Below are 27758 nucleotides of genomic sequence, written 5' to 3'. Positions count from 1 at the left end.
GAGCAGGACAGGACTCCTTCCCTGGAAGCCTTGGAGCACCATCACAACCCTTTTATTTTACCTCTACCAGGTAGGTTTTGACAGTCCTCAGCTCCCATCACCTCAAAAGGTGAATCCAAAGTCCTTCACACACAGTCCTTCCCTGCTGTGAGGAACGAGCTTGCCAATTCTCTGTCCAGTGGGAGCAACCCGAGTTCTGCTGGTGCCAAACAGTCCCACAGCCTGCCCCAAAAGCTGCCAGGACTCTCCATCCTCCCCTTCATGCTCTACCACTAAAGATGAAGCTTCCTAGTTCCAGGCCAGGGCAACTAATCCTTTTCTCAGACAATCTGGACAATCCAACAGTAATATTAAAAAGCTTTATATCATTTACTGAACATAAAATACCTATCAGAAATCTGTTACCTAGTGACAAAAGTAACAATTATCAATGGCAAGCACCAGAAGAGTCACAATTACCAACATCCCGAGCCCCAAGTCAGTCAGTTGACATCTGAGGCGAGTTAGCTGCTGCCTTCGGTGTCGTTGGTGAGGCTTTCGGCCAGGTCCCCGAGCCCGGCTTTGGTCAGCGCCGTGATCAGGTTCTCGGGGGTGGCGTGAGTGCCCTCCTGATCCTGCCAGGCCACCAGCAGCTGCTTGGCTCTCATCTTCACATCCTCGCTGTCCAGCTCAATCTGCCGGATATCGGACTCCTTCATCTCCAAGTAGGGGGCCAAGGCCTTCCACTGCTCCCCCAGCCTGTTCGCGAAGGACTCGATCTGCTCGCCCGTCATGGCTTTGTCCCGTTGCACCTCTGGACCTGGGGAAAACAGAGAAGGAATCAGTGAGACACGGGGAACATCTCCAGACACTGCAAATGAATTTCCCTGATTTGTCCCATTTTAAATCCTCTGTTTATTTACTGACAGACTGACTTACACCTTTTCCGCAGCGTTCCAAACCTACCCAAGCTCCGAGAACAGATTTTTACCTGGGTTTCAAGAGCAATGTCCCTTCATACCCATAATAAGGAAAATCTTGCTTTTTATGTTATCTCCTTTTATATTGAGAGAAGTGCCCAAGTCTTAAATACATCAGAACTGTCTGCTCCAAATGAAAACAAGGATTTTGACAGACAGACTACAGTTTTCAACACAAGTCAATTATAACATTAAAATACAGAGTGATCTTTAACATTTAGCTGTGTTTTGGAATTTTTTAGTCACCTTACTCAAAGTCAACCCAGGCAAAAAAACCCAAACAAACCCAGTTTTATTCAGTTTTTTTCTCATGTTCCTATTGGCTATGACTGTAAATTTCATGTGTAGTCAGTACTTTAAGGAATTTTCTGTCATTCTGGCATTGACATACAAACCATGGAACACTAGGCTCTGCTGAGAAGCCAAGTGCTATAGGGATTACAGATGGGTTGCACATTCATAGCTTATCACGGTCTACAATCTATGGCTCACTACCCATGCTTATTTCACAATTTTAAAGAAAAAACCACCACAATTGAAATACATAGAGAAATTAATAATATTCCTAATTTTTAAATAAAATATATTTCATGAAAAAACAATCTTATTAAAAATTAGTCCCTTCTTGTGCCACCTGAAGAGACAGCTGGAATGGAGTAGAAATTTCAAGTCTCTCCAGCGCTTATCAGTCAGTCATTTATCTGAACTAAAGCCACATGGAGGGAAAGGACAAAAGATGCAGAACAACAAAGCAATAAAAGCCCTCAGATAATTTCCCTTATGTCTAAGCACAGCAGACCACAGCTCTGCCAGCACTGCTCTAAGACAAGATTTAAAGAAGGATGTAAATCCCACACAGTGACACCACAAAGGCTGTGTGAATTAGCAGTAAGCTGAAGAGGAAAGAACTTCTCTGCTATTGCAAAGGAGACTGTGGAGAAGGTCAAGTGATGGATGGAAAAGGGCAACAGGAGGGAGATCCAGAGAGGCCCACAGGTGGCTTCCCACTGACAGAAAACAGCTTGCAAGAGGTACCCTCAGCCGCCAGAGGTACCCTGCGTATCCCATCCACTCATGCTGGATCCAGGAGCTGGGACACATGGTTACAACCCACAAGGGAGAAGGTGCTGTGAGATGAAGGCATGAATGAGGATGGAAGAGGGCAGATTCACAGACAAAGGAGATGGGGCAGGACACCTAGGAGCAGGACATGCCAGGATTAAAGGCAAGAGACAAACAGACATGGATTGTGGAGAAAAATGAGCGAGATGATGTTTGTCAGGAAGGTTGCTCTTCTCCCAAAGAAACTTTTGCCTTTAAGGTATTTTAAATGAAGAGGAAGTAAAGACCTCAGAGTTGGAATATATGCATTTTTGAAAGTCCCACAGTTACCACCCCAGGATGGGCTAGGGGAAAGTGCGTATCCCAGTGATTAAAGGGCAGAGAGAACAGGAAAACGGGTGAGGAGCACTCACACAGCTTTTACACAGCTGACATTTCAGCCATGAACACCCAGTGACACTGGCAACATAGACCACATAGCAGAAAAGGTGAAAGAGGCTCCTAGTGGAAGTGCAAATCCAACAGGTTGGAAGCTTTCAGCATTGCAGGCCAGGACACTGGGAGGCTGCTCCTGGTGCCCTGTGTCCCAAAAAGGCTGTGCTTTTTGGTGCAAATGCACCGGGGTAAGCAGGACTGATGGCCCTCAGTGGAAACTATGTTAAAACACAGATTCTGCAATACACATCAAGAGAAAAACTGAAAAGACCGAGAATATGCAAATCTTACTTTCATTGTTTTCCTTTAATAAAGCATCATTATCTTCCTCATCTTCATCTTCACCTGTTTTTATTTCTTCAGAAGGAGGCTACAATGAAAGAACTAAACATCACCGGATGAATTTTGTGTGAAAAGAGAAATTCTACAGCTCTGTGCTTGTCTCTGGAATGAGTGTTAGAATGGAAAGCTTGACACAATCCCATATGAGAATTAAAAATTCCCCAGAGTCTCCTAAACACCAGTAACACCAGTAAGTTCTAATAAAATGTATTACTAACTAAAAAAACCTCATAAAAGCATCCACTGACTTATATAGGAGTCTTCCTTTTCATAGTAACAACAACTAAGTATTCCATAGGTAGCTTTATCACTTGCATAAAAAAAACGCCAGCCAACCAAATTGAAGATCACTAATGATGAACATTTAAAAAAAAAAAAATCATTATTACGTTATTCACTGATTTTATTCCACACTGGGGAATTCCCCAAAGTTTATGTACTTACAGACTTCTGGAAGGTGACACTCAAATATACAAACAACAAACTTTTCACTCCCTCATTCAGGTACTGATCAGCCAAAATGTTTAATCCTTTTCTACATTTCAGCCACGGGCCTTAGGTAGATAGTTGTTTCTTGCCATAGCCTTTGGCACATGACAGTAGTACCATCAGGAATATTGCATACAGCCATACCTTAATACATTCAACAAATTAAAATCCCCACATTTTTTCTGAACTTGCTCTTAGCATACAGTTAACTCTGATGGCTGGACAAACAAAACAGCCCTATATTAAACTCCAACTTTTAGACCTCACATTACACAACAGAAGTTCTCAGTAGAGAAGCAGGGGTTTGTATCTGCAAGACATTGCTGGGTTGTGTGCTAATTCAGAGGTGCAGAAAGTGTCCCTTCCCCATTGGCAGCCTCTCTTATCACTGTGTATAAAGCCACCTGAAAGGCCCTCCCCAGACTCAAATTTGTACTGTTGATCAAGCAAAGGGTTAATGCCTTAAATTTTACAGCTCCACAAGGTTTATTCTTGTTTTGGCTATTTTAGAAGTCAGGGAGCTGACAGAAGAACTCTGGCAAACCTTGCTGTAAAGCTCTGGTAACACTTAGCGCAGCACCATCAGCTGCACACGCTGCCTCTTTTCCTGCCATCCCTGTATATTCATGAGCCATGATTCTGACTTAGACCCTCCATAAAATTGGTCTGCACTGCAACATGGAACCCAAGCAGCTGGGTTAATGTATGTAAGTGTATATATTCACATACACATACATATAAATATACATATATACACCTGCCTACCAACAGGATTGCCACAGCTGTTGTTTTTTCAGAGGACAAGGCAGGGCTGAACAGTTACTAGGTTAATCAGTGTTACTCAGTTTATTGTTACTGGGATCTTCAGAGATTAGACCAATTTTGTTTGTAATTTTTACTTCAGTGTACAAAATTTTTTCCTGCCTATTTTTTTTTGGCCCCCTCTGTCCTCATGTACCAAATGGACTGCAGAGGGACAACCAGAAAGTGAACAAATTCAGCATTTATTATTAGAGGATAATATTACTTACAGGCAGCTCCTTGGCTAATTTGATTACCATGTTTTCTAGATATTCAGGTAAACTCTTGAATTGTTGGTTTGTTGGCTGGAAGAAGTGGGGACTTCTGCGCGCCAGAAGTCTCAGTGCTCTCCAGCCATAGTTAGAATTGTTCACAGCCCTACAATAAAACACAAGTTTGATTAGTAAAGTCTGGCATCTGTAAAAACACAGAGAAAGATTTGAGACATTTAGTAATACAATTCTGTCCAAATGTAATCAGTTTTTGTACATTTCTGGAGTCCTACACAGATACTAGTAATGCTGAGAACAGTCTGTTTTCTTTAACAATCCAAAAATGAAACAGATTAAAACCAAGTGAAACACAGCAGTGATGGACATACTTATACTTATTTTCAACCATGTTTTCAGGGTCTGCTTGTTCAATAGCTTCCTCAAAAAATTCCTCCAGTGTTGGCATATATTCCCTAAAAAAAAAATCAAATAAGGAGCTTAATATGCTTCACAAACTTCTCTAAAACAGACAGTCTTTGTTCCTTCAGACACGTCTCAAGCTCATCCACTGAAGAGAAAAATACAAATCCCAAACCAACCTACTCAAATTTAACAATTAAGCAAAGAAACTGTTTGATATATGTGGCTATAAAATTATTAACTGCATAATCACTAGAGTGTGCCAGCAGTTGCTAGCACTGCCTATTATACACATTTAAACCTCCTGCCATACCAAGAGGTGGCATCAACATCTGCCAACAGCATTTGCACAGCTCACAAACGCTCAGAAGTCTAAAATGGTTGCTAGTTTTGTGCCATTTGACAGCATCAAAACATGGCTGCCCCTGCCACCCCCCACCTCAGTTCCATCTGCTCTCAGAACTGCTTGTGGCTGGTTCTGACAGGCACTCAAAGCAGCACAAAAGGAACCCTGACCTAAAAACAGAACAGAAATGAAATTTCACACCATCAGGATGGTTTGCTGCTGAGAAGACTCTACCCAAGAAACACAGATTGTGTGAGAGCTGTAGGTTACTGAGAGCCAAGATTCACAGTGGTGCAAAGCAAGCTCATAATGATCTGTATTTCTCCTACCTAATGCCGACAGAGACACACCTGCTTCTGCAAGGGAGTCTAGTAAAGGGCTGGAGCAGGGGGTGAAGCACTGGTCTATAAATTCACTTCAATTTTGTTTTGAAAAAGGCATTTTGCCCAGGGCAGCTGTGCCCTATGCATCATCACTGACTACTGGCACCAAAGCCAGTACCTTGAAAACCCATTTGAGTCCTGTCATATTATCCCCAAAACAACCATCTACAAAGGGGCCAGCTAAGGAAGTATTACCCCATTTGAAGGGAGATGTGAAGAACCAAAGCAAAAGGCTACACTCACTTGACCATGTACAGTCACAAAACCCATAACAAAACCTTGCAACTGAATCCGGATGCTGTGGGATCTATTTCCTGTTTACCATGGCATGCATTTTCTTTGTTTATCTCCATTTAAGGGCTTTATTTATTTTTATTTAAAGACATTGCAGCACAATACAATCACACACACTGAACCAAACACAACTCCACCTTCATCCCTTGGCCTACTAAAGGCAAGTATCCTGCCAAAGGCCTTCCTGTACATCCCAGCCTCACAAGAAAGGAGGGCACTTCCTCTGCAAAGCTCTGAACCTCTAGAAAAGCAATTCCTCCACCCAGGATATCTGCACAGCTAGCACCTCTCCCCAGGCAACCAGACTTTGCAGCCACTACTAGCAGAGTTCTCTTTGGGAACTGTCCCATTCCTTCTCCAAATTTTCTTACTTTGTATCATGTTTGCACAGTAAAGAGATATTGGCATCTGTAACAAAGAAAGTTGTGCAGCAGAGTACATTTTAAGCATTTCCTACAATTGTGCAAGCATAAGGGACAACCAATAACTGTGTTTTTCTGTATCTGCCCCACGAACAGACACGGTATGTGCTGGAACAATGCCTGGTAGCCAATTTCCTCTTATCTAGCATTGTTTAAAGCACAGGCCTGCTCAAAAATCATAGCCAAGTAGCATGCTAACTTCATCAGAGCCAGACTTGGCAATCTTCCTTCATTATATAAGCTAATTAATTATACAATCATGTTCTACAAAAGGAGAGTTTTCATCTGGTTTTCAGCTTAGATTTTACTTTAAATGAAAATTACTGGCAGCATAAACACTCGAAGAAGTGAGGAAAACTGTAAAGAGATTTCAGGGCAAAGATTCATACAACCACGTTCTCTCAAGGTGTGAAATGCACACCTCCTAAGATCACCTTACACATCTTCCTTATGCCAATTTGGTAACTCTCTAATTAGAGTGCTAATTAGTTAGCTTTAAACAATGACACACCCATTTTTTACCTACCTACTCTCAGATTTACAGGCTTCCATGTTATCAGGACATAAATTCCAAAGGCGGGTTAGTTCCTCACTGAAAACAAAAGCATAAACACACATTGTTTATGTTCACCATTCTACCATGCCACACTTATGGACTGCTTTAAAGGGCTCTGTAAAAGATGGTTATAAGGAAAGAAAGCCTACTGCAAATTTTAAAAGAGTGATATATCTTTTGGCTGTTCTTTGGCAGTTCCAGAGTAAGGATGTTTGAAAACTAGTGTATAGAAAAATGAGTGGGGGGAAAAAACCACAAACACAAAATCCCCCAAACCAATTAACCAAGCCAAACCCAGAAATTTTGTAAAGGAAAAGAGAAACCAACATACTTCCCCATAAGGATTTTTTTGTTTGATCCTTTTCCTAAGAAGTCCTCTGGAGCTGGCCTCTTCCTCACAGGCCTCATTGGCTTAGAATCAGGAGGTCTAAAGAAAAAAAAAAGCTCTTTAGTATCAAACCAGTAATATCTCAAGAACAGAAAAAGCTGTTTCACCTTCACCTTTCACCGTGAGATGGTGCCAAGTTAAATCATAATGAAAGGACTGAGGGCCAGTGAGTCTAAGGGTAGAAGGAGGCAGTGGAGAAAAGGTGAGAGAAGGCAAAGTAGAGATAAAGGATTCTGCCAGACACCAAAATTAGTTCACTCAAAAATGTAAAGGTCTACCAGAGTCCCAATAAACAGAAGGAAGCAAATCACAATTGTGCCAGCAGCTTGTGATCTACCCTGCTGCTGGGATCATGGCTGCAAGGTCTCTTTCCCCAGCTGCACCTGATTTCATGGGATTAGAGAATGGAGATCCCAGAGCACTGAGGTTAGGCAAGACCTACCCAAGCTGAAACTCTGGATGAGATCTAAAGGAGACAGAATATTTATAAAAGTCAAATTTCATAATTTTACTTCCCCACAATCCCCCTGCAACAGTAATTTCTAACAGCCCCCCTCCCTTTTATTTACAAACAGCTTAAGTCATGAAGAGGTGGCTGCACCTCATCTCCCCAATAAAAGGGAATCTCCAAAGATATAATGACCCAGATGCTCCTTACCAAAAAGAGGCCACAGTATCTGTGTAAAATGAAGAAGGGTGGGAGACAAATGTCTGGTCATCCCCTCAAGACAGTCAAGCAGACACATGGAGTCAAAGTTCAAGTTTTGCCACTAGTTAGTAACACAGGAAACTTTCAGTGGTGAAAGCCATCTAATCGTCATTTCCTTTAAGGTAAGTGATCACCATCAAGTGGCAAAGTAACAAATAAATTGCGTAAGAGAACTGTTACACAAACTCCAGGTATGCTGCCCTGCCAAAGCCATTAATGCCAAAGGCTTCATTAGAGGCAGTCCAAAGGGATATATGGAAAAGTCAGGCACTAACCACTTCAAACTAGGATCCTCAGTACCACTGTATCTTCAGTACCACAAAATATTGCCCTGAGACAATGAAGAATGCTCTCCTGAGAGCCCACACACCCATAACCAGCTCTTCCCTGACACACTGCAAGCCTTACGACTTTTGGCAGAGATCTAAGAGTCTGCACTCACTGAAGGGACAGGCAACTGTACAGATCTCCAAGCTGTGTGAGTGGTTAACATACACCATGGGTACCAGATTCTGAAGTGGAACCACCATTTCAAACGAGCAGCAGAAAGCTTCTGTTTCATAACACAGTTACCTTTCTTTCACAAAGCTTGGGCAGCCCTCATTTTTCCATGAGTTCCAGTTTTCTTCAGTATTTAATATATGCTGCAGAAAGACAGAAAGTATTGCACATTATTAGGGTCATAAGCACTTTCAGAGCTGACCCCAAGGTTTTAAAGGGAGCTATTAAAATTAAGGGGAAAACTTTGTTCTAGGTTGTGTGTTTCAGTCACTATCTTGAAGATCATCAGTATAATCTTAGGCAACTGGTTTAATTTATGCAAAAATAGCGTAACTCCGCTCTTCAAAAATTGTGGGAAAAGGGAAAATTTATTTCTCCTAGACAAGAAAATAGATGTGGTCAAAGTAAAGGAAAAAAGGAAAGCAAAAATACAACTTCATAGGTTTTAATTAATTTCACTTGTATTTCATTTCCATGTCTTTGGGCACAGGACTCCTATCTGCAAAAACTTTTAAGTATTTTTTGCTTTCCAATAACACATCATCCTGTATCTGCACATGCACATAGAGGCATATCTCTGTTTCTCCCCTGAAGAAGGGAGAAAAGAGTATTAAATGAAAACATGGGATAAAATATGACTACAAAATAAAAAGACACTACAAGACCATTTTTAACTAGGATGAGGTAAAAAGTCTTCTCAGATATAATAGGTGTGTTCCAAAAGCTAGTATAAGCTGAAACTGCTTTTTTATGTGCTATATAGACTTTGTTCAGGCAGGCATCAAAATACTCACCTCTACCATTTTTGAGAATCTTTCCCCATCTGGAGGATTTTCTGAAAGAAGCTATGAATGAGAGAAAATAAGGTGAACTTTTTGCAGTGTATCTCTTGCAGAACATGTAGGAAAAGAACTCCAGAGAAAATGGTGGTTACTGCTTCAAAGGTGGCTGATACAATATCACATGCTTAATACTATTCCATGTAATTTTTATGAAAGTAGATACTGTACCAACCTGGTAGACTGCTTTTGTAGTATCTTCAATCCAAAGAGACTGTTCATCTGTTAGAACATAGTTTGAACTGGAATTGAAAAAAAACCAACAGATCAGAAAGTGTGCTGAGAAAACAGAATTTATACTACATACCTTCTGAGGGGTGTCAGAGGGGTTCTGAGGAAAGTGCTTTGAACATGATCTGCTCTGGTCCCAGGGCGTTTATTAGTTTGTGGAATTGATTAGATGTGCTTGGGGACTATACTTTCCAGGTGTAGATTCACCCAATAGGAAGCCCATTTGAGTGATTCAAGATCAAACCTCAATACTGGACCCAAAACACAGCAAGTGGGCGCAAGGAAAAGATTTACCTCAAAAACACTCACCAAGTGTTATACTACACCATTTGTATCTCATGCCATCCTTGACCACCACTAAGTGACCAATTATAATGAACATTTCAATGCAATGACATTGAAATGACTGTCACCTCAAAAGGAATGTACTGGAATTCAGAAGATCTGAATTCCATTCCTTCTCAACCACTAGACTGCCTTGATAAATGAGATGTAGAATTAGGATAATGATCCTGGTTTACAAAGTTCTTTGAGAGCTGTTTACAAAAAGCAATATATAGCAGGTGGGAAACAGCTGCCTTGTCAAGGATGTTAATTATTATGTGCACATACAGCCCAGGGCACAGGAAATGAGAGATGGGTTTTTCTTCAGAATAACATTAGAGACTAGGAACAGATGGGGCTTGGTTCTATCCCATGAATTTATAAAAGCAACAATCACCATTGTTATTTCTTGCCATTTTAGACAGAGATCTGCAGTACACTAAGAAAAAACAAATCAGCAACCAATGCCACTTTGCAAAGTCAGTGTAGACTCAAAATGATGCCACACACAAGTACCTTGAACTGGTCTTAACAAGTTGGTGCTGCCAAGGAGAGTCTCCTTCCCTCTCATGGCTAGCATTCATTGTAAGCAAGTTTTAATGGCCTCTACTTCTCTGAGGCCCCACAACTCACCAACCTGGCAAAAAACTTACTCTGCAAAGATGAGCAGATGGCATTTTTGCCTGTATAGTAAATGGCACAAGTTTGAGCAAGGCCAATCAACACTAGAGCACAGGAGGGCAAAGAATCAGGCAGAGGAACAGAGAAAAGATTGAGACCTCTGCTTTCCTGCTGTAAAATGACTTCAGCCACACCCTGTATTTACCAAGCCTTGGATGGGTTCCACAACCTCAGAATAAGTAGGAAAACTATTTTAAAATATTTTGGTTTATCTCCAAGTTCCTAGTTCCCCATCCCCAAAACATTTTCACATTACCTTTTAAATTTTACTTGTCCCTTTAGGTACTGAAAGAGTATTAGGTACTGCAACAAGATGTGACGACGGAAGTTACTGTCACTCAGCTGTAAATCCATCAGCTAAACAACAATAAAAAAGCAAAAGGTCTTTAAATATTTACTCTCTTTTAACTTATCTTTGTAAAGGCAACATTAGAAATGAAATCTAATAAACAAATGGCAGCGTTACTAAAGACTCTTATTCCAGAAACAGAAGCCCCCGAATCATTAATTAACAGAGGCAACCCACAAAGAATAAAACAGAAGAAGGAAGAGAACAAATCTATCTAAATAAAGCAGCCAAACAATGTAAAGAGATACCCAGAGAAACTGTGGAGTCTTGACTGGATATAGTGCTGATCAACTGCTCCAGCTGAGAGCTTTGAGCAGGGAAGCTGAACCAGACACAGGTTCCTTCCAACCTCAATAAGCCTGGAATTCTGGAAGGGAAACCACATACCTTTTCACTAGTCAGGAACTTAGCAAAATACACATGTTCTCCTCCTGTCTTTAGTTCTTCCAACTTTTTTCGGGAAGCCTGAGTGTCGTCCAATTTGTAACTTTTGAAAACAGCCAAAACTTCTTCTGAGTACTACAAAACAGAGTTATTTACCACATGAAAACAATACTGAACCTTTGTAGACTTAAAGCCAAGCAAGTAAAACACTTGGTAAATCTGCTATCAGCCCACTGAGACAACCCATTTGTTACCGATGTGTAGGACCGCTCTGAACACCACAAATGAAGTGAAAGCATTATCGTATCAGAACATGTAACCATACAGAATATTTAAAGTATGCTAAGAAAAACAGCGTTTTGGGTTGTGAACAGTGCTTTGTTGTTCAGACATCATGAAGAAAAATGGTTCACATGATGACAGTGCTACAGTAAAAAATTTCATCTGAAAGACTTAAGTCTGGCCTTGATCAGTTTCTGAACTGTACCTGTTGTGTTTTTTTTTTGTTTTTTTTGACTCCATTAGGCAGATGTCATAGATTTATATTAAAATGTCTGAGCAGATGTCACCTCTTACTATTAGAACACAGAGAATGAAGTCAAAAAAATAACTAAACTTCTCTGAATTAAATAAATATTGAGTGACAAATTTTGAAGAAACAGTACCTTAGCAATAAATCCTCACCAATACTCATAGTAAGCAAAACTGAAACAACTGGCTGAAGGGGACATTCAAGTCATTGCTTTTACTAAGAGATTTACTTTGTTAGAAACCGGCAATCTTTAGGATCCCACTGGAATCCATATGACTACTCAAAAATAACAACTAGGACTAGATAGAGTTATTTATGTTCTTGGGGTAAAAAAAACCACCCAAACCCACAACTTCTGCTTTTTACAGCTAAAAAAACATAAAAAAAGGTACTTCCGGCACTATTACAACATATGAAGTATTTCTGATATTGACATACATTAGAGGGTTTACTGTACATTTTAACATAATAACTAAACTTCTCTGAATTAAATAAATATTGAGTGACAAATTTTGAAGAAACAGTACCTTAGCAATAAATCCTCACCAATACTCATAGTAAGCAAAACTGAAACAACTGGCTGAAGGGGACATTCAAGTCATTGCTTTTACTAAGAGATTTACTTTGTTAGAAACCGGCAATCTTTAGGATCCCACTGGAATCCATATGACTACTCAAAAATAACAACTAGGACTAGATAGAGTTATTTATGTTCTTGGGGTAAAAAAAACCACCCAAACCCACAACTTCTGCTTTTTACAGCTAAAAAAACATAAAAAAAGGTACTTCCGGCACTATTACAACATATGAAGTATTTCTGATATTGACATACATTAGAGAGTTTATTGTACATTTAAACATAATATTCATTTACTTAAAAAGGCTCACTTTAGAAAACAGCAAAATGCATTTCCTCATGCACTATCATCTTCCAGCAGCCTGAGCCTTTGAACTGTTCCACGCTTAAGCAGTCACTGCTACTCGTGTAAACAATGACCTTTACTTAGGCTGAATGGCTGAAAGCTGAACTCAGATTACCTTAAGAAATGTTTTCCATGACACCTTCTCATAGCACTGCACAGGATTTCTAAAATAATCTTGAAGTGACCAGAATTTTCTATACAGGTTATAATCTATTGGAATGGAACTGTGGAAAAAAACAATGAGGAAAAAACCATACTGAAAAGCAATATATAATATTCAAGTTCACTCAGGAATGTACAACCCCACAAAATGTTATTCGTTTTGGAAGTAAATTAGCAAGTCAGTAGTGAGAAATCTGTAACTCAAAATTTGTCCTTGTAAGAGTTTTCCATTCAGTCTGTTGTTACTTTTGCACCATAAAAACAAAAATAATACATAAAAGGGATCTTAGGAGTTTTTCACCACCTGTGGTATTAAGAGGAACACAGCTTCTTCTCCTTAAGCATATACTCAAAATCCCTGAATACATCTTATCACAACAAGTTTTGTGAAAAGAATTTGGAAAACTGTCAAAACCAGAGTTGTTCTCAGCCAGGGTATACAACTTTTTCAATTCTCTAAATTTCTGTCTTCCAGGCAACTTAAGCAATTAAGACATTGCCAGGAGTCTTCCCTGATTAGATACATCTAATCTTCAGAGGGCAGAAGATGAGGAGAATTTGGATCACAACATGTAAAGATATTTCCCAAACAGCATTTATCCTTTCACTTTATAATGCTTTGCTTCAGCTTTTAAATTTCTGTCAACTCACCAACTTGTTGGTGCTTCATCATCTCCCATTTCACCTTCTTCTACATCCATTCCTTCTTCCCTCTCCTCGGTGTGCTAAATAGGAAAAAAATATTTAAGATTTATACAAAGGCCACTACAGTTTCCAGAGAGCTCTCACAGTGTTATTTACTGTAAACATTCAAATTACATATTAGATCAGAAAGCTTAAGCTGGTAACTCAAAAGATCTCTGAAGCATTATTACTGTAATCTGAAGTTTTATTACTGTAATATGTGCAATAAATTTCTGTCTTAATGCAATGGTAGCCTCACTTCTGAAAAAAGCTGAAGAGACAGCTCTGTCCTCTGCATACTGTGGGGAAAACTTTGCACAGTAGGTGACAGTACTCATTCATCACAATCAAATCCATCTTTTTCTCCCTCAGATGGCACAGTTTAATGTTCCAGGTACCATAATAGGCATCTGGAAATGCCTATTCCCAAAACAACATCTTAGTCTGGCAGAAGGACAACCAAATGATGAACCTATAGTCCCAAACACTTTTTGTGCAAACAATCTTAAACATTTACTGCAGAATCAATGAAAAATGACATAGGAATTTTCACCTTCTGTCCCAGAGTGCTCTCATGTTCATTGGTATTGAAAACAGTGACATTTTCCAGGTTAAACTGACTCTGTAGGTTAAGCCCTGTGAAAAACAAAGAGAAAGTCTTAAAAGCCGTGAAGTTCCCAAGTCTGTTTATGAAATACTGATACTCAATTCTCAGAGCATTCAAAACTTACATTTGAAATCAAACCAAATAAAAGTCACAACGTCAAGGACAGGCACAAGAACTAGGACGCAACTGCAAAGTGATTTGCTCCATCTGGATTTGGTCTGCAACCATCACAGACTTTAAAGATTCAGCTTATTCAGTCTTGATGTTAAGTGTGATGAAATGCAAAAAAATCTCACCTGACTTTTCTGAAAGTGGAAATAACCTAGCCAAGAACAGCTGAATTCTTCCACAGAAGACTGTGTTTTGTGACTTAGATAATCTTCTTAGGAGATCTAAATATTGTAAAAAGTAAAGAATATTAGTATTTATTCCTCTTTTCATTTCTCATGTAACAGAATTCAAGACCTGCTAATTACATGAACTACAGAGCTAATGAAAGGAAGCTCTTAATTGTAAATTTGAATGCCAGTGACTCCCTCTGACCAGACATATTTCTTCCGGATGCATTCTGCCAATTCTCCTAACACCTTCAACACCAATAAAAAAAAAATTTGAATGAATTCTACTTAAATATAGCCTTGGATACAGGCCTTGTCATTGCTGAGGAATGATATTCTTCTATAATAATCTCCAGTGATGAACAGTTACCAGTTACCTGAGGTCTGAATTACATTTACACATTCTTGCTTATTAATTAAAAGTAATGTAAAGTAAAAAGTAACGTACCTGTTGAGTGATGCACCTTTTAACTTCATTACTTATTGAATTTACACATCTGAATTTAAATCAAATTATTAAACTAATTTTCATCTGCTGAGATAGGAAGTTCTTTAATACTGCTCCACCCTCCCCAAAAATTACCACTCACCATTGCACATGCGCAGCAAGTAATTCTTCCCTGCAGAGTAAAATGTGTTCTGAAACAGAGTAAAGGTATTCAGAACATTAAGAGATCATAAAACCTTCTTGAGCAGATTTAATCCAATCACAAGATATGAGTAAGTCACTCCTACAGATAACTCTAAATTTGAGTCTTCCCTTACATAACAGGCAGGTTTCACAAAAAGGCAAGTCCCACAAATTCCAAGAAAGCATAAAATACATTTATATCCAGCCTTCATAAAATAAACCACACGTGACAATGAACTGTAAGAACACCATCCACTTTTTTTTGCTTGGAATGCACTAATTTTTACACTCATTTCCTTTATTATTCCATGCATGATTTATACAAATAAGCAAAGAGAACACACAAAAGATTTATAGTGTTCCCAATACTGGTGATCTGGAAGAAGAAATTGGTGGATACTTGAATTAACAAGTATCAACAATTATATCATGAATATATCAGGGGCCATAATGTTACCTGAAACAAACCAGCCTGAATGACTATGGGAGGAGGTTCTAGTTAGAAAATCCAGATTAGGAAAACACTGAGACAGTAGAATTCTTTCCAGGTGCTATCGCTGGAGTTCCTGACACTTATGTGTCAGCCACAAAGACAGTTAAATTCTGTTCATTAATATGGTTCTGGTAGACAAAAGCTTTGGCCAAACTGTACGACATTTTGCAAAAATACCTACCGATTTCCACGTAGCAACATTTTTCTCCACAAAAGTGAAAATTTTGTCACACTGATCCAAAGGGAGGCAATCCAGAACATCCCCCAAAAGCACAAAAGGAGTTGATGCAGTGCAGATACCTGTAAGGAACAGGGAATTTTTTATTCAACAAATCTGAACTGAAATACAAAACAAAGAGATGCACAGCACTTGAGGGACATTTTATTAGAAAAAGTAGAAGAAAGAAGTTCTTCTGAATTCCTACAAATCCTAACAGAAAACTTGGGCTAAAATGCAAGCTTTCATTAAAGCTATTTCTAAACATACTCAAATGAGATTTGCAAAAGCTTTGCACTAACATAAAACAAATATTAAAAAAATCACTGTTCTAATGACCTCAAAGTCTGAAACAATGTCACACCTTTTTGCAGACTGCAAGTGAACTCTTTCAGACTTCTCTATCCACAGTTAGTCCCACTACACACATCCATGAAGCCTGAGAGCCTTTGCAAGCCCCACTAAAACAGTGCTCCAAGTCCATCCACGCAGGCTCTGCAGGCAGTGCCCGCACTCCTCATAGCACAGCTCTTGTTATTCTACAGCTCATAAAACATACATGTAATTGACCTGCACTCACTAAAACAAACCATTTTTGATGAATAATGTGAACAAATAAACAAAAGGAAGAGAGCAAAAGCCACTTCAGAGGAGAACAGCACACTGATTTCTGACACAATCTGCTATTGAAACAGATTCAAGTATTTAAAAACCAGCCATATACTGACAGGAGATGAGCACAGATACCCAGGAGATGTTATTTCTGCCTCTGCCAAGTCATTTTACCTTCTGCCTCAGTGGTCTCATCTCTGAAATGATGATGGTTGGAAACTGCTAATCATTTTAGAGTGCTGGACAAAGAAACTGCTAATCATGCTGCAACCAAACCCATTCATCTTTCTTTATTAACAACAACAAAAAAATTCACAAAAAGACACAAATGTCACAAATATAACCAAATTCAAATATCTTATATTTAATTTCTCTTCTGAAACAAACCCAAGCTTAACCACTAGCACAAGAGCCATATATCATCAAATGTAAGCACAGTAGATGATTTACAGAAATCAAGATTTTAAAATTCCCCTACATGGCCCCCAAAACTGCCAAAAGATTTGAAACAGAGATGCTCACCCTCTGTGACTCCATTAATAGCAAGAGAAATAATTGCCAGGAGATTCTCACATGGAGCTTTGTTTATCTAAACAAAGAAAACAGTGTTGAAATTCTCCAGTCTGACTATAATGTTAATTTTTACACTCATTTCCTTTATTAGTCCATGCATGATTTATACAAATAAGCAAAGAAAACACACAAAAGATTTATAGTGTTCCCAATACTGGTGATCTGGAAGAAGAAATTGGTGGATACTTGAATTAACAAGTATCAACAATTATATCATGAATATATCAGGGGCCATAATGTTACCTGAAACAAACCAGCCTGAATGACTATGGGAGGAGGTTCTAGTTAGAAAATCCAGATTAGGAAAACACTGAGACAGTAGAATTCTTTCCAGGTGCTATCGCTGGAGTTCCTGACACTTATGTGTCAGCCACAAAGACAGTTAAATTCTGTTCATTAATATGGTTCTGGTAGACAAAAGCTTTGGCCAAACTGTACGACATTTTGCAAAAATACCTACCGATTTCCACGTAGCAACATTTTTCTCCACAAAAGTGAAAATTTTGTCACACTGATCCAAAGGGAGGCAATCCAGAACATCCCCCAAAAGCACAAAAGGAGTTGATGCAGTGCAGATACCTGTAAGGAACAGGGAATTTTTTATTCAACAAATCTGAACTGAAATACAAAACAAAGAGATGCACAGCACTTGAGGGACATTTTATTAGAAAAAGTAGAAGAAAGAAGTTCTTCTGAATTCCTACAAATCCTAACAGAAAACTTGGGCTAAAATGCAAGCTTTCATTAAAGCTATTTCTAAACATACTCAAATGAGATTTGCAAAAGCTTCGCACTAACATAAAACAAATATTAAAAAAATCACTGTTCTAATGACCTCAAAGTCTGAAACAATGTCACACCTTTTTGCAGACTGCAAGTGAACTCTTTCAGACTTCTCTATCCACAGTTAGTCCCACTACACACATCCATGAAGCCTGAGAGCCTTTGCAAGCCCCACTAAAACAGTGCTCCAAGTCCATCCACGCAGGCTCTGCAGGCAGTGCCCGCACTCCTCATAGCACAGCTCTTGTTATTCTACAGCTCATAAAACATACATGTAATTGACCTGCACTCACTAAAACAAACCATTTTTGATGAATAATGTGAACAAATAAACAAAAGGAAGAGAGCAAAAGCCACTTCAGAGGAGAACAGCACGCTGATTTCTGACACAATCTGCTATTGAAACAGATTCAAGTATTTAAAAACCAGCCATACACTGACAGGAGATGAGCACAGATACCCAGGAGATGTTATTTCTGCCTCTGCCAAGTCATTTTACCTTCTGCCTCAGTGGTCTCATCTCTGAAATGATGATGGTTGGAAACTGCTAATCATTTTAGAGTGCTGGACAAAGAAACTGCTAATCATGCTGCAACCAAATCCATTCATCTTTCTTTATTAACAACAACAAAAAAATTCCAACACAAATGTCACAAATATAACCAAATTTAAATATCTTATATTTAATTTCTCTTCTGAAACAAACCCAAGCTTAACCACTAGCACAAGAGCCATATATCATCAAATGTAAGCACAGTAGATGATTTACAGAAATCAAGATTTTAAAATTCCCCTACATGGCCCCCAAAACTGCCAAAAGATTTGAAAGAGAGATGCTCACCCTCTGTGACTCCATTAATAGCAAGAGAAATAATTGCCAGGAGATTCTCACATGGAGCTTTGTTTATCTAAACAAAGAAAACAGTGTTGAAATTCTCCAGTCTGACTATAATGTATCTAACAAAACTAAAATTCTTGTTTCCAAGTAGGCACATTTAAAACAAATACTGACATTCAATTTTCCAAAACAATCTATGAAATCTGACCTATCAGTTAACTGCAGTAAGTTTTTATTGAGAATTAAACCTTTCCTGACTGCTTCCAGCCACTAAAGACCCAAATGCACAGAGTCATTTACCTCTGAAAATTAATATCCCACATTCAGACTTCATTCAAATATTATTTGACCATACACTATTTGACTCCTTTTGTCATTCTTTTCTGCTGACAAGGCAGCTTTGTTGCATAAGTAACAAATCACAAAATAGTTTTGAGGAGGCCAAAACATCTCATTGTTCAAACCCCCTGCCAGGGGCAGAGACACCTTTCACTAGCCCAGGTTGCTAAAAGCCCCATCCAACCTGACCTTGATCCCTTCCAGGGATGGGACATCCACAATATCTCGGGGCAACTTGTTCCAGTGCCTCACCACCCTCACACTGAAGAATTTCTTTCTGACATCTACTCCAAACCTACCCTTTCCACCCACCCCTAAAGTACAGTTATTGAACAATGCATGTTTAAGAATTGTAATTTTAATATGCAGCAGACCTTCATAAACATTACAAAGAACTGCTAGAAAAGGCTCAGAAAACAGCTCTCACTACACTGTGATTCTGTAAAATACAAGATTCTACCAACCTCCTGGAATCATCTGTATTTAATCTCAATTACCTCACCATTACAAAGCTCCTGTTTTTAATAGTGTTTTCTTACATTTAAGTAAGTTGCTGTTACATTAATACACTAGCCTGCTAATAGAAATTTGAGGTTCAACAAGAGATAAGCTTCAGCAGTTTAAAATACTTACTATTTCTTCTTCTACAACAACTCTAAAAGCTTGATCCAAGGTACACTTCTTTTCATTTTCACTGCAAATGCAAACATTCCACCTTAGTTAGTAACAGCCCTCAGGCACAAGATTACTAAAACTTATCTAAACAGGCACTTTTTAAAAAATCAAGTGGCCCTTACTTACCTTCCAGGAACCTGGTTAAATGCATTCAACAACGGCTTGATGCTTTTGTTAATCAGAGCCTCTCTGGTGGACGTCTACCAAAACGGAAAGAAAGAAAAGCTGCAACACCAGTACAAAACTGAAAGGATCTTTCTCCTTCCTCTGACAGTGGACAGAAATAACAAGGAATCTTTCTGCCACACACCATGTGTTAGTTTACAGAGAGACCTTTGTAACATGAAGGGCAAACAACAAGCACACGGGATATCAGGCAGGTGAGCAGAGCATCACACCTCAAACCCGGGCTAACAGTGTGGTGAAAACACCATTTCTAAATGATACACAGAGAATCACGCTCTTGTGACCAACACTGTATCTGTCATTGTCTCTCAGGTGCTGCACTCACAGCCTCGGGTGGTTATGATGCTTTGGGACACAGATCAGAGAACACTCTGAGTCCAACTGCTGGTCCTGAAAGGTCACATCATGTGCCTGAGAGCCTCTCCCTGTCTTCAAGGGAGTTAACAGCTCCTCCCAATTATCACCTGCAAACCTGCATAGGATCCCTGCAAGTCCTGTGTTTATGAAGATATTAAAAAGCACAAGACTCCTGCTAAGAAGATGGTCTAAAAATTATTACTTCCTGTTACAAAATCGCTCTAATGGATCGAGCGCTTGTGCCTCGAGCACTTCTGTGCAAATCCCATCCTCTCGTCTGACAACCTGGGTGGCAAACGCCGGGATCCAGAGGCCTGGGAACACACGGAGCCCCCCAGCTCTGGGCGAGGAAGAGCATCCTTCAGCAGAGGCGGCAAGTGCAACACGCGGGGACCTTTTGCTGCGGGGGGCACGCTACACTTTCATTGCCTTTTACATTAATTTTCGCTGACCTGAAGACTGATGCCCCCACCCTTGGGGGAGCCGGCGTACAGCCCGCCCTCACTCCCACTCCCATTCCCACTCCCACACCGCCGCACCTCGGCCGCGCTCAGCGCTCCATAAAGGAGCGCCCGGGCCGCTCCCGGCAGCAGCCCCGGCCGGCCCGGGGGCCCGGAGGCGCCGAGGCACAGCCCGGCCCCGCAGCTTCCCGTGCGAGCGGCAGGGATGGAGGGAAGGCAGGAAGGACGGAGACAAGGCAGGAGGGAGGCGGGGGAGGCTCACCGTGAAGCGGAGCCGCGCCTCGGGCAGGCTGAAGAGCGGCGGCGACATGTTCCCGGGCGGGCGGCGCTGCGGGCGCGCGCCGATGACGCCGTGGCCCCGCCCTCCCTCCCAGCGGGAAGAGGGAGGAGCGCGCGCGCCGTCGGCTCGGGGAGCGGGACGGCCCCGGGAACACCGGGTCGTGGAGGGGTTTGGGGTGGGAAACGCCGCCGGGATGGTCGGGTCCGGCCGTTAAGCCGGCACTGCCGGCCCGCCACCAAAACACGGCCCCAAGGACCACATCCGCACGCTTGCAGGGATGGTGACTCCGCTGCTTCCCTGGACAGCCTGTTCCAATGCTTGGCAGCCCTTCCAGTGAGGCGATTGTTCCCGGTATCCGGCCGAAACCTGCCCTGGCACAACGCGAGGCCATTTGCTGGTTGCGGGGGACGAGGCCGGCCCCCAGCTGGGCACAGCCGCCTCTCGGTGGTGTGAGGGTGAGGAGGGCTCCCCGGGATGAGCCGGTGCTAGAGGGATAAACGGCGTGCCCGTGGAGTTGGCTTGTTGAAGTTTCGTGTTTGACACTGATTTTCAATGATCTCGGGCGCGGGGAGGTTCACAAAGCTTGGGGAGAAGGGGGACACAAAAGAATGCCGAATTCACAGGCCACCAGAACGTCTGGCAGAACTCCTGAGATAAGGATGGAATTTACAAAGTCAAATCTGCAGCTGTGCTGGAATGGGCTGGAGCTGGATAAAAGGTAATTCTGACAGGGAGATTGTGACTCATGGGCTCAAGAAACCCACCGACTCAGGAGAAGGCCTGCCCATACAGAATAATTAGCGTGAGAATAAAGGAATTGTTTAACCAACAGAAGACAGAATACAAATTAATTAAAGAGAACTATATAACTTGTAGCCAGTGAACATTAATACCTTTGTTTGCTAAAATGTATAAATAGTGAAACAATCAGCATGTAGGCTTTGTGGATTTGCCACTCAGCAGCCCTGTCTGCTTGGGACTGTAAATAAATAAAATTCCTCGACTCAGCTTGTGGATTGGCTTCTTGAATATCAGGTGAAATAACCTATTTTGAACAACAACCTGAGCCTCCTTTTCTCCAGGCTAAGCAACCTCAGCTCCCTCAGCCTCTCCTCATCAGACTTGTGCCCAGACCTTTCACACTTCACTATTGCCCAAGTGGAAATGACTCTACAGATGTAGCTATTGGGTTTTTTTTGTTTGTTTTTTTTTTTCCTGATAAACAACCCTCGACCACAGTCTGCCACCATTTTCAAAGTATCACTGAAGTAAAAATGACTAGGGACTTATTTATATCATCAGTAAAATCACCTCAGTGCTGACGATTTACAGGTTGAGCAATATCCTACAGCTACCTCCTGGGCGACAGAAATATTTCCAGCAGAAATTACATTTATCATGATCATAGAATGAGAATCATGGAATTGTTTGGGTTAGAAGGGACCTTGGTGTCTGGCCAAAAGCTCAGGTACTGCCAGACTCTTTTACAAAGGTGGGAAAAAGCTCAAACATCCAATATCCCGCTCACATGGGAAGAGGCGAGTAATATTAAAATCAAATGTATTATCATTATTAAATGCAAATATTTAAAAATAACGCATGAAAGGATAGATGGGAATGTGTGGGTGTTTTTTTTAAATGGTGTGGTGTGGCTGCAGTTAGCTTTTGTACCGGGAGAGGGAAGTGTTTGCCCAGCAAAGGAAGGTTTAGCGGGAGGTTTAGCTTGACCCGCGCTTGGGTGGCTGGCTCCAGGCGCTGCTCCGCTGATGGGGAGGTGGAGGCACCCTGCCAGCCCGGAGTTTGTCACCTCATCTGTCGCTGAAACCATTGTTTGACACTGTCTAAGGAATGTGGGCTGTGCCAGAGCCATGCCAGTTCATTTCAGACCATGGGGAAAGGGGCTTCATGACATGGAAAACAGGCTCCACATGATCTTTTTGAATGAGTCACCTGCGTGTGCTCTGAGACTTGCTGAATGTTCATTCAGGTTTGGAGGAAAGCCGATTTCCTCCCCCCTCCCCTGCCACTATTTCTCATCTCTTACTTTAATAAATCATATCAAGCTGAATCAAGGGCCATTCTAAATGAATAATTTGAGATTATTCTAGCCCCCATCTCTTGCTGTAAGAAAGAAAACCACAGAGCTCTCTGAATTGGTTATTAAAAAAGCTTTAAACTTTTAAAAGATGGTAAAAAATGAAAGTAGAAGTGTTCTAAGGAGATACTACTGAAGAAAATGGAGTCTTTTTTTGACTAGAAATATTCCTTAAGCCAAGGCTAATGTTTCAGACGAACATAGAGAAGAACTGCCAACACACTGAAAAAAAAGCAGTGCAGTATATTTGTTAATGAGTACAACATGACTGAGGAGTGTTTTTCGTTGATGTAGGAACAGATAAAGAGGAAGATCAATGGGATTTAATAGTGATTTATAGCCACTCTTGTTCTATACCGCATTTTTCCTGTTTGGAGCGGTGCTGGTTACTTTCTCACGGAGAGGTGGGGGTGAACGCTGGGCTGTCAGCGCTGGTGTTGGGTTGAGGCTGCAGTGCCTGAAGTTCTCGCCCCAGCAGCTGCTGCGCTCCCCGGGCAGAGCCCGCCCTTCACCGGCAGCGTGGCATTCCTGCTTGCCACGTGGTGGAGTCACCGCGCCACGTGTGACAGCATCGCTTAGGGCCATCCTCATCGCCTCCTTAACAGAGGTGCCCAGCTCTGCTCTGGGCTGCCAGGCAAAATCTGGTTTTGGGGATCAGAAACTCAATCAGAGGAGTAGTGCTGCGTACCTGTAAATTAAAATGCCGCAATTATCCTGCGTATAAAGAGGAGTCAGTGATATTATTAACGTAGCTAATTATGAATTAGATAGCAGTCTGTTACGTGGGAAGCTAAGGGGGGGAAAAATACGTAAATATTGCTTTCTGTAAAAGTATTGTAAGCAAAATAAGTTTTCAACCCAGATTTAAAGCTATCAGCAGCTGAAAGCTCAGATGGGTGAAAGCAATCAGCAGCAACAGTATCTGAGGACACCTCTGTAGTCAGAGGTCAGTTGATAGAACAACTGTGTTCTGTCATCTTATGTCAAGAGGCTGTGTAGCTGGAATTACAAAAAACTTCACCCAGATGCTGTCTTTTGGAGTAAAATCCTGTTCCAAGACCAATCTGAGTTTCCATTTTAATTTCTGTTATCATTCCTGCAGAAGGGTGTGTCTGGAGACTCTGAAGCCTCTCATCTCTTATGGCACGAGGGCTTAGTGGTTTGCTCTCCCTCCTTGCTGCCAGCCCTCATGCTTAACTGCTTTTCTTCTCAACCCACTTCCTTCCCCACCACCTTGTACACCCTCCAGTGTAGAACTACAGGCATGAAAGGTGGATAAATTGCCGTAGGAACCTGGTTTAAATAGCTTACCTGTTATTTCCACACCAGTCATGGGAAGTTGCACGAGGCAGTTTTATCTTTTAAACATTGATGAAGTCAAGGTGTCCTACCTTAGGCACACAATTTTAAGGTGGCATCCTGCCAGCCACTGCAGCTTGTTACTGACTGTGAGATACAATTAATAACGTGTGGACTGATGAAGGAGAAGCTAGATTAACACAAAGCACAGCCCTTCAGGAAAACTTAAATAACATTTTTGTAAAGTGAGTAATAGAGAATCTTTCTGCATTTTATTAGTGTATTACACTTTTCACCAGAATATACATATAACTTTTATGTTTGTTGAATCTCATGATGATGTTCTGGTGCATTTAATACTTTCAGGGTTTCCTCTTGATTTATTGAATAAATTGCTGGGGATTACATACCATATGATCCCATTTTCTCATACCAGTTACAGCAGAAATATTTTACTGATCTATTTTGTATTTTGGCGGCATGTCACTGTGATATTCTATGGAAAATCCCTTCTCCCAGGATTTTTCTCCTGAAAAGCCTCAGAGGAATAGAAAAACAATAATTATCTGCTGCTGTGGAATGCAACAGGTGCATCTTTGATTGGTCCATGTGAGATGTTTCTACTTAATGACCAATCATGGTCTAGTTGTGTTAACTTTTATGTTTGTTGAATCTCATGATGATGTTCTGGTGCATTTAATACTTTCAGGGTTTCCTCTTGATTTATTGAATAAATTGCTGGGGATTACATACCATATGATCCCATTTTCTCATACCAGTTACAGCAGAAATATTTTACTGATCTATTTTGTATTTTGGCGGCATGTCACTGTGATATTCTATGGAAAATCCCTTCTCCCAGGATTTTTCTCCTGAAAAGCCTCAGAGGAATAGAAAAACAATAATTATCTGCTGCTGTGGAATGCAACAGGTGCATCTTTGATTGGTCCATGTGAGATGTTTCTACTTAATGACCAATCATGGTCCAGTTGTGTGGACTCTCTGAGAGCCATGAGCTTTTGCTCTCCTCTCCTCTCCTCTCAAGGATCTTTTCTCTCTATTCTTTTTAGTATAGCATTTTAATATAATGTAATAAATCAGCCTTCTGAAACATGGAGTCAAGATTCTCATCTCTTCCCTCAAACATAACCAGAGTGGCATTTTTCAAATAATTTGGTAAGAGTGGCTTGGAGAGGTTAATTTACCTGGATTCACCTAGAAGACTGCTTCACATGTGTATGTGAGAATGACTGGTATTTCTACTCCTCATCTTTTATCTGGGACATGGGACTTGCTGGCATAGAACACCTGGAATACTGCCAGGTATTATACTTTATTTATATCAATTTATATCTGCAGATAGGTGGAAATAGGATCACAAACAGCTATAATTGTCAAATGGCCCACTAAGGACTTCAATGATCACGACCAGGGATTTGACCTTAGTGTCAAAACCTTGCAAAAGTGTTTACCATAAATTGTTTTATCACAGTGTAGAGAATGTCGGGTTTTTTTTGCCAAAAGAATTTACTAAAATTCATACCTGTGTGCTATGAAGACTATGGAAATCTGTTTTTTTTTTCAGAAGTGAAGTCTCACAATCTGGATGCTACTCACAAAAACCATGCTATCCACAGCTCTTCCCCTCACATAGCAATATTTTTTGGATTCTAACCTAACAATACTACTGTGATTTCAGCAGAGAACTTGGATTAGTTGGACATTTCTTTAGCTAGAATTTCTTTACAATGTGCCTCTCATTTTGAGCATGCTCTGACATGGAACCCCTTTAATTTAATTTGAGTACATTATAATGTCAAACTTAGTTATTAAAGAATGCAGGAAGGCGTCTTCTGGACCAGATACCTATGCTTCTATACCACAAGTGCCTGGGGTTACTTTCACCACTTTCTGCCAGTGGTATGAATTCTGAATGAATTCTGATATGAATATTGTTGTTTTGTGATTATGCTACTGAAAAATCATACAATTTTTGCAAATTCAGTTCCTTTGGATTGCACTACTGAAGCTCATTCCTTCCTCCTTGTCTTCTTTTTGATCTTCCTTGTCAATATTCAGGAAAAATACAGCTCTGCCCCAAAGAACTTCTAGTTCAAATATACACATAAAAAAACTATACAAAAGCCAGTGGAAGAGGTAGACAACTAATTCTGATCATAAGCTTTTGAAAACAAGCTTTTCTCTGACTATAAATTTGAAATGAGAGAGAAAAGACCCAGCAATCCAGGACTAGGGTAATAAGGAAGAAGTCAAGAAAGTTAGAATGACAAGAGAGGGAGAATCCCAGAAAGACACATGTGAATGGAAGGAGTGTCATGACCCACCTTCAAGGGGAAGGAAGTGGGAGTAAAGGGTAAGAAAGGCTTGGAGTTATGAGTGCTGGAGGGTGAGCTTGGGCTCAGTGGAGAGGGAGAGAAGGAACCCTTGGAGGAATAAAAGAAGCTAAAGCATGGAGAGCCCATCTTAACTCAAATATTTAGCCTGCTTTGGAAGAAATCCACCATGCTGCAAATGTTTTAATTTGGGTGCCCAACAGTTCTCTCTGTGGGGCTTGGTTAATGAGGAAATGGTCCCCACCAGTGTTTAGCCCAGTCCAAATAACATCTGACGTGCATAGGAAAGAGGAAAAGAAGGAATCAACTCTTGTATTTCAAGCTACAGAAATGCAATCAGAAGTCCTGCTGAGGCTGCATAGCAGGAATTCATCCAGAAATCTCCCCAAACAAGGAAAACTATCTAGGTGAAGTGGTTATGTCAGAAGTTGTTGCACTGTTCACTGCTGTATCTCTTCTGTACTTCAGCACAGGGTATAATTTACAAGAGGGGATCCTCTAGGACAATTATTACATGATCACTATGTGCTGTTCTCACATGTTGGTTCTCCTTAACAAAGAGTGAAGAAAGAATGGGAAAATATTTTAAAAATGGTAGTGAAATTCAGTATAGTATCTCAAAGCATGTAAGGCCTACAGCTAGCAATTTTATTAAAATACTTGGAAAAAAAACCCAAAAAGCATATTAAGAACCAGCAGCACACTGTACATGTCACATCTCCCAGCTCACTTTATGAATATGTTCCTTTCTACTAAATCTCTGGGTTTTGTTTTGGCTTGTTTTTTTTTCAATGCTGCAAAACCCATAAGTTCTCCATTCCCAAATGGAAGTTTGTAAAGTACCTTGCTCTTTGGGGACTTGTGTTTCACCTCAACCTCCTGCTCTCTAAATGTCATTCTAGATTGGCCATGCATGGGGGTTTTGTGTTCCCCTCTCAGATGGATTGTGGCTGGAAACTGCCAGCTTATGGCAACTGATGACATTCTTTAAGAGCCATCTGAAGACAAAGTGAAAAAATCCAGCCATGTTCGTGTGTAAATTCTAACTAAGGCATGTGTCATTGATAAACTTTGCTATTGGGGCTCTCTGTTATACTTTATTTATATCAACTTAAAGCCTGAAAGAATGTTGCTTTGGCTGGCTTTCAAAACCTGAGAACTGAGCATATGTGGATTCATTGAAAGGGAAATT

General features: G+C 40.6%; 1 protein-coding gene across 3 annotated transcripts; it reads right to left on the bottom strand.

The window, feature by feature from the left end:
* Positions 1-345: 345 nt before the first annotated feature.
* On the bottom strand, positions 346-20913 carry THOC1 (THO complex 1). 3 transcript variants are annotated; one of them, XM_041477802.1, is made up of 21 exons: positions 20801-20911; positions 19661-19734; positions 19493-19553; positions 18524-18590; positions 17360-17478; positions 14964-15012; positions 14332-14427; positions 13982-14064; positions 13396-13469; positions 12698-12806; positions 11131-11262; positions 10651-10751; positions 9334-9400; positions 9114-9164; positions 8392-8462; positions 7053-7148; positions 6692-6757; positions 4690-4773; positions 4319-4466; positions 2748-2826; positions 346-799 (listed from the first exon to the last, which is right to left on the bottom strand). In XM_041477802.1, exons 1-21 carry the CDS (start codon positions 20846-20848, stop codon positions 504-506), a joined length of 1971 nt encoding a protein of 656 aa, XP_041333736.1. In that variant the 5' UTR covers positions 20849-20911; the 3' UTR covers positions 346-503. The 3 variants fall into 3 exon arrangements, with proteins under 3 accessions (XP_041333736.1, XP_041333738.1, XP_041333737.1); XM_041477804.1 differs by lacking the exon at positions 2748-2826 and having other exon boundaries at positions 625-799; positions 20801-20912; XM_041477803.1 differs by lacking the exon at positions 346-799 and having other exon boundaries at positions 2748-2840; positions 20801-20913.
* Between the last annotated feature and the right edge of the window lie 6845 nt (positions 20914-27758).

Source organism: Pyrgilauda ruficollis, unplaced genomic scaffold (genome assembly GCF_017590135.1).
Source record: "Pyrgilauda ruficollis isolate IOZ18807 unplaced genomic scaffold, ASM1759013v1 scaffold41, whole genome shotgun sequence".
Lineage (NCBI taxonomy): Eukaryota > Metazoa > Chordata > Aves > Passeriformes > Passeridae > Pyrgilauda > Pyrgilauda ruficollis.
This window is presented reverse-complemented; position numbering and strand designations above follow the sequence as displayed.

What these genes read in the sequence shown, in the direction of transcription:
- THOC1 (XM_041477802.1), bottom strand. Translation starts at nt 20,848, where the DNA reads ATGTCGCCGCCGCTCTTCAGCCTGCCCGAGGCGCGGCTCCGCTTCACG. An exon ending in AGTTCCTGACTAGTGAAAAG is followed by an intron (nt 10,752 to 11,130) that starts GTATGTGGTTTC and finishes ATTGTTGTTTAG; the next exon opens with CTGATGGATTTACAGCTGAG. An exon ending in CCAAGCTTTGTGAAAGAAAG is followed by an intron (nt 7,149 to 8,391) that starts GTAACTGTGTTA and finishes TTTTTTCTTTAG; the next exon opens with ACCTCCTGATTCTAAGCCAA.